The sequence below is a fragment of the Gadus macrocephalus genome, chromosome 17 (genome assembly GCF_031168955.1).
Source record: "Gadus macrocephalus chromosome 17, ASM3116895v1".
Taxonomy (NCBI): Eukaryota; Metazoa; Chordata; class Actinopteri; order Gadiformes; family Gadidae; genus Gadus; species Gadus macrocephalus.
The window spans coordinates 7951391-7961201 of record NC_082398.1 but is presented as its reverse complement, the minus strand read 5'-3'; the positions used below and the strand labels follow the sequence as shown (position 1 = coordinate 7961201).

Genomic DNA, 9811 nt, shown 5'->3' with positions numbered 1-9811 from the left:
CTGCATACTCGATACTGATGAATAATTATGTTAGATTCTAAAAAAAATTGAAATGTTCTAAAATGTGTGCAATATTATAACCACGTTAATAATGTTTGTAAGAAACCCAACCGTTGGTAAAACGGTTGAAAATGTAGCAAGTTATGGTTATTTATAAAGTACATGTACCAATACCAACACAATGTTATGGGTGAGCAGCTGACTGGCAAGATGTCCGCAAGTGCGGACATTCCAGACGCCGCCAGCTAGTGTTCTATATATCTACACACGTAGGTGAAGGGTTTTATTTTGAAAACGTTGCGAGATACCAACCAAAGGCTGTTTAGAGTAAAGGCGCACGAAGGTTTTGTGTGACGGCTGGCTCAACCGCGGATGAACGAGTGGCGGCTCACTTGACCGCAGTCCGTATACCGGTAGTTGTGTACATGTTGTTGTTGGTTGACTTCCCGTCCGCTAGGGGGCGCTGCTACAGAACGTTCGCCCCGACCTGCTCTCTGCTCCCCGTCTTCCAGTCACAACAACACGGCCAGGCCTGCAGCTCCCAACCGCCACACACTAACTTATCCCGGAGAATTAATAAACCAAACCCTGCTACCTGCTAACACATACCGTTCGCCCACAACCAGTCCGCCGTGTTTATCGACACGTCCTTCGTTGCGTGGAGAATTTCCCCCTGGGGGTGTGTGTTTGTTTTGTTCGCAGCAAGCAACTCCCGCAACAGCGCCCCGGAGGGAGTGACCCTCCACGGCGAGGGGACGGGGAACAGGCCGGTAAACATAAGCCAGCTGTTAGCGGTGTAGCATGGTGGAGTAGAGACGGCCGTGGCGTCGACCGCGTCCAGGGACGGTTGAACCTTTATTAAATAAGGGCGGTGATGGCGGGGTCTCTGGTGGCGGCGTGCCGCAGTCTGGCGCTTTCTACGTGGCTACTTTCCTTCTGCTTCGTCCACCTCCTGTGCCTCGACTTCACCGTGGCCGAGCGGGAGGAGTGGTACACCGCCTTCGTCAACATCACCTACGTGGACCCCGCCTCCTCGGAGCTCCGCACGGAGAAGACGGAGTGCGGACGCTACGGGGAGCACTCTCTGAAACGGGACGCCCGGGGTGCGGTGGCGATGCCGTCCGCTCCGCAGGACAGGCAGGCGTGCGACCCCAACACCCGGTTCTCGGTGCCCGGGCAGGCCGGGGCGTGGATAGCCCTCATCGCCCGGGGGAACTGCACCTACAAGGACAAAATCCGCCACGCGGCCGGACAGAACGCCTCGGCTGTTGTCATCTTTAACGTGGGAACGAGCAACTCCAACGACACCATCACCATGCCCAATGCAGGTAGGTCCATCACCTAGCCCATCCCACGTAGGTCCATCACCTTGCCCAACACAGACAGGTCCATAACCTAGCCAAATACACGTTGTTCCATCACCTAGCCCAACACACGTAGGTTCATCACCTAGCCCCAAGCAGGCAAGGAGGTAAGCGGTTCTAGACCTAGAGGGTTTGGGTGTCTGTTACCTTTCAATACTGAATACTCTGAGAGGGTTACAGGGATCCTGACATTAAAGTCAATTATGAAATACAATTGAGCATTTACTTAAACAGTTAAATAAATAGTACTTATAGTACACATTATTTTAATTCATTTTGATCTTAGAACCCAACGGTTCTGGGTTAAGAGGACAATGTCCATAGCCTGCCTTTAGACATCCTAGAGCCAGCTGCCCAATAACCCCTACCTGCTCCTTAATGACCTCTCTTACTTGAGTAACTTAGACTGAATTCAGATTCCATGTCATTAAGGAGCCGGTAGACTTTGGACTCCACAATGGTATTATTGTAGTCATTGTAAACGGAGGGGAATGAGGGGATAGGAAACACACACATCTGTGGGCTTACTCCACAACTGCATTTAAGTGTCAGCGAACCCCCTGTTTGAGCTCCATTTCGAAAACGATGAGATAAATACGCAACAATGTTTCGGGCCGAGAGTTCCAGGAAGGAGGGGGGCCTATTGTCTCAATGGTTACCATTACGACCCTCTGCCCCTTTGCGATGCTTTTTCAGTATCGTCAGTTTGTACAAGTGTTATTATGAGCGACGTTGCATAAGAAATGCTTCACACACTGTGGCGTTAAACTGTAAGTGACCGGGAAGACGTATACGTGTAAACCCTAATATATAGTGGCTCCTCATCGTGCAAGAGCCATAGGTACAAGAGTTTGAGTTCCTTGACTGGGTCTACGCTATCAGTCCTACTCCTCCTCCTGTAGCCCCCCCTCCTCCAGATGTTCCATGAGTACAGCAGGAAGGAACTTCAGGAATGTTCCCAAACTGAGGACAACTTTTCCAATGCCTCCCGTACTGTGTGTGTGTGTGTGTGTGTGTGTGTGTGTGTGGCCCTGATTTTGACTGGCTTGTTTACTTCATACTGGCTTCATACAGGTTCATACTTAATATATATATATACTGTACACTTATGAGCTACTTACTGAAGTGTGTGTGTGTGTGTGTGTGTGTGTGTGTGTGTGTGTGTGTGTGTGTGTGTGTGTGTGTGTGTGTGGCCTCTCTCCAGGTACGGGCGAGGTGGTCGCCATAATGATCCCGGAGCCCAAGGGTCGCGAGGTCGTGGCTCTGCTGGAGCGCAACGTTACGGTAACCATGGCGATTAGCATCGGCACCAGGAACCTCCAGAAGTACGTGAGCCGCACATCGGTGGTGTTCGTCTCCATCTCCTTCATCGTCCTGATGATCATCTCCCTGGCCTGGCTCGTCTTCTACTACATCCAGAGGTTCCGCTACGCTAACGCACGTGACCGCAACCAGGTACAGATATGTGTGTTCTATATGTACACACAGGGTCTCCATTTATAATAAGGTCTATATTATAATAGGTCGGGGAGGCCTAAAATATTTGATCGCTAATTGGATATGTACACATTGTGTCCACATTATTGTGTACATGCATTTACACGTTATAACATAGGGGTTGGCAATATGGCAAACATATCATGTCTCGGTGTTTTTCAGGCCGGATCCTTATGCACGATTTTATCAAGATTCTTTTCCGTGTTTCTTTTCCAGTGTGTTACTGGTCTCGTATGTGTTGCTGCTGGCGTGTGGTACTAGTCTCAAGTGTGTGTTACTGTGATTGACAGACCAGATGGATTCTCGTGTGATTACCGTGCTTTGGCAACTGCTGGATTTCAAAGATGTTTTTATGTTAACTACAGCGCCTCTCCCACAGACAGCTTGTGGGATGATGTGATTTAAAAAAAAATTGTTTTTTGCCAGAAATTTCTAGGAAGGAGGGGCATGTTACGAAGCACGTCAACATTGTGATACTTTTTAAGTACCGTCGTCGTAAGAGCATTAGAATGAGCCAGGTTATACATCCTCCGTTCAGTAGAGGATACCAAAATATCAGCGGCTTAGATGGAGATTCACCATCCACACACAGCGTTGCATTAGGCGTCAGGGAAGCCTAACCCGTATCGGAGGTATTAACCAATATTGAAGAATGTGTGGTTTAAGATTTGGCTGAGAAAACCACTTTGGATGTGTGGATGAGCCATGGAGCTTTAACTGATAGAACGTGCACCGTAGCACAATGCTAAGATCTCTCTGCCAAGCCAGGCCTCCCAGATCTTTAATGTACACGAGCTATTATCGCCATATGGCTTCCCCATGTTATAACATATATATGAATATATCTGTACACATTATCATGCATGAATGTGATACACATTGTCTCCACATTACAAAGTATATATATAATATATCTACATTAGTAAGTATATATGAGTATACAGTACATCTCTAACCATAACCCCCCCCCCCTCCTCCAGCGTCGTCTAGGGGACGCGGCTAAGAAGGCGATCAGTAAGCTTCAGGTTCGCACCATCCGGAAGGGAGACCAGGAGACCAACGCTGACTTTGATAACTGTGCCGTCTGCATCGAGGGCTACAGGCCCAACGAGCTGGTCCGAGTACTGCCCTGCAGGTAGACGATTAGATATGAGTACATACTATATAATATATACTATTATATATGTGCCATTATGTCTGCATTGGAGGTAACAATCGAACGAGGTGGTCTGAGTACTGCCCTTCAGGTATATGATTATATATAATATATATGCTATTATAATCTGTACAATTTTGTCCGACAACTGACCTGCAGGCATACTATCATATATAGATAAAAGTGCTGGGTGATAAACGCGATAATAACAGCGTCAACGCAAATTAGTTTCAACTGCACAGACATTCTTTCTGCATTAATGCAGGGACTGTCCTTATAAGACGGGGGCCATGAGAGCCCGCTAGACATTAATTTGATCGAGAGACGAGTGGCGAGGAGCAGCATTACGAATTGTGGGCAAGACGCGCCTTCGTTAAGTTCCGTCACTGAGAAAATGAATGTTTCTCCTTATTTAGCGTACTTCCTCTTAAAACGACTTTTAACGAGTTACGAGTTGTTATTTGAGCGTATCTGTTAAATGCTTGACCTGTATGAGTCCCTGGGTTGACCAGTCCTTTTTTTTTTTGTTTGTTAATTCTGGAATGAATATACAAACTACATATGCATAAAGATAGTATATTTTTGTCCACCCACATGTTGATGAGAGTATTTCAAACTGGAAAAATGACCTTTTACGGTGCATTTTGAACAGATTAAATAATGTGTGTTTAATAGCTATTAAATATTTGAATTGCTTGACAGCCCTAATAAATGCATACCATTATGTCTGCATCGAGGGCTGCCTGCCTTTTTAAGCTGGTCTGTGTATACTATTAATATATTACGTTGTATTCTATTATATTCTATTCTATTATATTCTATTCTATTCTATTCTTGTCTTCCAGACATGTGTTCCATAAAAGCTGTGTGGACCCCTGGCTGTTGGACCACCGAACCTGTCCCATGTGCAAGATGAACATACTTAAAGCCCTGGGCATCGCTGTAAGACCCCTCCTCTCCCAGTCCCCGAGGACCCTCTCTCCCTCTCTCTCCTCCCTCCTGGTGTCCTAGGATACCCTTCCTCTAGACCTCGTCCTCCCCCCTGGTCCCCAGTGCTGGCATGTCAACCGTCTCCTCCCTCTCTCCGTCCCAGCTGAATGCAGACTGTCTGGACGACCTCCCCCTGGACTACGACCTGGTGGTGGGGGGCCCGGGGCTGGGAGCCATGGGGGCCCTGGCCGTGGAGGCCGGGGTCTCGGGGGCGTCCAGCGAGGGAACCCTGAGCGAGGGGGGGTCGGCGGCGGCGGCGGTGCTGGACCCGGGGGTCCGGCGGCTGGGTCTGCCCCAGGAGTACCACCACCCGGACCGCCTGAGGGACAGCCCGGGCACTGCCACCACGGACACGCACACAGGTGGGACCCACGCGGGACACGACACCGTCCGAGGACAGGCTGAGAGTGTGCTCCTGGTCAGTGATTCCTCTCTCTGCTTTCCATCGCAGGGGAGCTCCGGCCGATGGCGAGCGGCGCCTCGGTGGCCTCCCTCGTCATCGCCGTGGAAACGGGCCTGTCGGATGAAGAGGGCTCCCCGGACCCCTCCCCCTCTGTCGAAAAGTCCTGAGCGCAGCTGTCCAGAGCCAGGTCAGCTCCTCTTGGACTTTAGCCTGTCAGAGTCCAACAGAAGCTGGCCCACTGTGACGGGGGACTGTGTACGGAGGTCGGGACCTTTTGAAGGAGACGTGGACCGGTCTGCGGAGCATCAGAACCCCGGTAGAAGGGTGCTCCACGAGGTTCTGTAGCCACAACCCTGTAGAATGATCGTCTCCAATCTGGCGGTTACACCGAACTGAGAGCAGAGAGACTAAACTGGCTCCGAGTAGATTTCACTCTTGATACATTCACTCGGTTACCCAGAATCCTTCATGGATGCACATGGCGTTTGCCTGCTCCGAAACCAGGTGTGGAACTGGGTTGTTGATCTGGATTAAGATGGGACGTGACCATTTGTGAATCTGGGTTTTAGGTCTGGGTTAATCTGGGATGGAACATGTTGTTAAACTGTGATTACCTGGTCTGTGTGTGGTCTGAATATGGTTACATGGTTGTCAACCGAATTCTAGGTCTACCTTAACGTAAAGACAACATTACTGTTGTAGCTCTGCTCCTGACCCTGACCACACCCCAACCGCAGAATGCCCCGCCCACCTCTGCCCATGGCCAATAAGGGAGGAAGGGGAGGAACCCGAGACCCTCTTCTGGTGAGCCAAGCTCGGACCTTGTGTGTATGTATCTTCATGTAACCCAGCCACAGGATGGCTTAACAATCTGAAACATCGTGTCAACTGGTTACCAGTTGAGGAGAGATGACGACGAGAGACTATATACACTCATGGGAGAACACTGTTTTTGTAATTATTTGGTTTGTAATTTAGTTGCACAAATACAAGGACACTGTTGAAAAGCGGAGGACACAAGGTCGAATATTAAAGACTTATTCATAGGCCCGGATTTTTATAAGATACTTTTATTTTGAAAGAAGGACCTATATTTTGAAAGGACAAAGTGGGACTGCTGTGAGTTACACGGCGGTCAATATTCAGTTGGATTTTATAAGAAACTTTTATTTTGAACGGACACTTTAAAACTGATTTACATGGTTGTCCAGATTCCCTGGCTACATTTCCTGGTTTTCAATGACTTACTTTTATTTTTAAAGGATGACCCTTATTTTGAAACGAAACACCAAGACTCGTGCGAGAACTACACTACATGCAGTCCCGATTTGCTTTTATGTATTGGGAAGACACTGACCAATACAATTGGCTGTTGGATGGGACTTTTTAATTTGTTGTGTTAATGAATTATTCTAAACTCCTTTTTAAATGTATGATGTTGACACACATTTTATTTAGATTTCTCTTTCTCAGTGCGACGTGTTGTTGAATCAGGGTTCCTATGCTGGAATATGTTTAGTGAGGTCAACTCCTCGCCAAACTAATTGTCTGATACCTTGGGCCTCTGCTGACCTCGACAATTTGTGAAGAATGAAGTAATTAGCTTGTTTACTGTTCCTTCATAGTCAACACTACCACAGCGCAATCACACAATAAAATGTCAAAGAAGTTCCAAACGTTTTGTTGAAATGATTGCTGTTTGAAGAGGATGCGTGTTGGGGTTGGTACTGAGTGATTTAACGTGATGTAACATTTGATTACTCTTGAGAGGTTAAACTGGTTTAACAATCTGAGGTTAGACTAGTTTACTCTTAGGTTGGACTGGTTTAATCAAAGAGGTGAGACTGGTTTAATCAAAGAGGTGAGACTGGTTTAATCAAAGCGATTCAAAGCCACATCTTAATACAGGGACACAGATTGTCTTGAACGTAGAACATTTCAGCCCAGTGACGTTGATTTCCACGAAATGAATAAAATGGAACCACAAACTTCTGCTCTTCTTCTAGGGAAACGTCTTCTAGGTTAAGTATAGTTGAGAAGCACTTGAGGGCAGCCCTCTGGTCTAGAGGATAGTCTGTGGAACACACATGCATAGAGATACATGCAATACCTTTATGCTGTGTATTTAACACGTGTGTGTGTGTGTGTGTGTGTGTGTGTGTGTGTGTGTGTGTCTTACATTTCAGTCTTCACTGTGTAAAGGGCAATGGAGAGCTAGAGAGGGAGACAGATCAGAGTTCAATCCAGCTTAGCAAGCATCATGAACTGTTAGTGTCATAGAGGAGATAGTGCGTGAGTGTGTGTGTTTTGCATGTCCCTGACCTCTGGTTATCTTCTCTGGACTCTGCAAACTTATGTCTCAAAAGAAAACTGGTTATAGCATCAGCAACCTACTCACACACACACACACACACACACACACACACACACACACACACACACACACACACACACACACACACACACACACACACACACACACACACACACACACACACACACACACACACACACACACACACACACACACACACACACACACAAATATGACTTTTAATGAAATACACAAGCAATTAAATATATAAATACATCCAGATACAGGCACGAAATATAAAATATAATTCAAATGCACATACATGCAAATGAACAAATGCATGTTTTATTGTTTTTACAAAAATACACACAGGGTGTCACATGTCTCTTGCCTTGTCGGGGTGGTCTTCTTGCACTGCATGGCCACAAGGGGGCAGCAGCTGCATCATGAATTTACCTGGTGACACACAGTTATTCTCTCTCTCTCTCTCTCTCTCTCTCTCTCTCTCTCCTTGTCAGTTTCAGGTTGTTGACATCAACAGCTGACCCTGAAGAGGCTGTGTGTGTGTTTGTGTTTGTGTTGTCAGCACCCGCGCTCTCATAATGATACAAATCTTTTTTTATAACCCTGCCCGTGGCTGCTTATCTGATGGTTCTTTGCTGTTCTGATGTCAAAGGAGATCATTAAAATGTGTGGTATTGTTACCAATGGATACATACTCTACCGTGCACGAGAGAACACTGTACGTGTGAATGTGTGTGCGTGTTTATTTCATGCACATGCAAGGGGTTGAGTCAGTCCAAACTATTACCATAGTTACGAATGTGTGCTGTGTCAGTCTAGTTGGACATCATGATGAAGATCGTTTGCTGTTGTCAGTATAACTGGTTGCCATGATTACCACTGTGTCTGCTGCATCAGATTTACTGGTTACTGAAATTGTGCCTCGTCAGTTTAACTTGCACAATGGGTTACCACTGTGTGTGTGTGTGTGTGTGTGTGCCTCTCTGGTAGATTCAGGTGCTGTTGTGAGTGTGTGTGTGTTACAGTAGTCTAACTGGTTACCATGGTTACCCCCTGTGTGTGTTGTGTCAGTCTGGTTACCTTGCATTTGTGCGATGGTCAAATCTCTGTCAAGACGATCCACCCCTTCAATCACACATTGAAAACACTGCCTTTATTTCAGTATTCTGATCATCTGAATAATCACAGTTTGGGGGAGGGTGTAAGAGACCTACCAGCCATATACAGTAGTTTTGGGAGGCTGTAAGAGACCTACTAGCGATCTACAGTAGTTTGGGGAAGCTGTAAGAGACCTGCCAGCCAATAGCAATAGTTTGGGGGAGGGTGTAACAACCTTCCACCCAATAACAGTAGTCTGGGGGAGGGGGCAAGAGACCTACCAGCCAGTAACAGTATTTTGGGGGAGGGTGTAGCAGCCTTTCAACCAATGACAGTAGTTTGGACAAGGGTGTAAGAGACCTACCAGCCAGTAACAGTAGTATGGGGAGGGTTAAGCCCACCAAGCAGCCAATAGCAGTCACATTGTGGAGGCTTTAAGAGACCTACCAGCCAGTAACAGCAGTTTGGGCAGGTTGCAGCTCAGGAAGAGGTTGGAGGTCCCTCTGAACCAGCCATCCCAGTACTTCTCAGCCTTGGAGAGATCTATACGCCAGTTATACACACTCTGTAGACACACACATACAGTTATACACACTCTGTAGACACACATACAGTTATATACCCTCTGTAGACAAGTGTAGATAAAAATACTACAGATACTACAAAATACTGCTTCATGTAGAATGAAGCACACACACTCATACATAATATGCACTCTGTACGAGTACACACATAAATGCCACTTGTATTAGCAATTCTAACTTTGTATGTTCATAGTGTATAAATAAGGTGTGTGTTGGGTGTATTCACTTTTGTGTGTGTGTGTGTGTGTGTGTCTCTTACCTGTTTGTCTGAGATGCTCCCCTCTGGTGTGGTATTCTCTTTATCGTAGAGTTGGTGCTGTTCATGGAATTCCTCGTTGCCCTCGACAGCCACATCTACCACCAGACTGGCTGGCTCCAGCA

At 46.8% G+C, this 9811-nt stretch overlaps 1 protein-coding gene and 1 long non-coding RNA gene across 2 annotated transcripts; one reads left to right on the top strand and one right to left on the bottom strand.

Annotated features, from left to right (window-relative positions):
• The first annotated feature begins 461 nt into the window (after window positions 1-461).
• On the top strand, window positions 462-7079 carry rnf150b (ring finger protein 150b). The gene is made up of 6 exons (XM_060076925.1): window positions 462-1328; window positions 2569-2819; window positions 3842-3996; window positions 4863-4959; window positions 5111-5369; window positions 5459-7079. Exons 1-6 carry the CDS (start codon window positions 875-877, stop codon window positions 5575-5577), a joined length of 1335 nt encoding a protein of 444 aa, XP_059932908.1. The 5' UTR covers window positions 462-874; the 3' UTR covers window positions 5578-7079.
• Window positions 7080-7258: 179 nt separating this feature from the next.
• On the bottom strand, window positions 7259-9811 carry LOC132475681 (uncharacterized). The gene is made up of 6 exons (XR_009529964.1): window positions 9690-9811; window positions 9294-9411; window positions 8829-8873; window positions 7733-8180; window positions 7590-7624; window positions 7259-7484 (listed from the first exon to the last, which is right to left on the bottom strand). It is a non-coding gene; the product is annotated as an uncharacterized LOC132475681 (long non-coding RNA).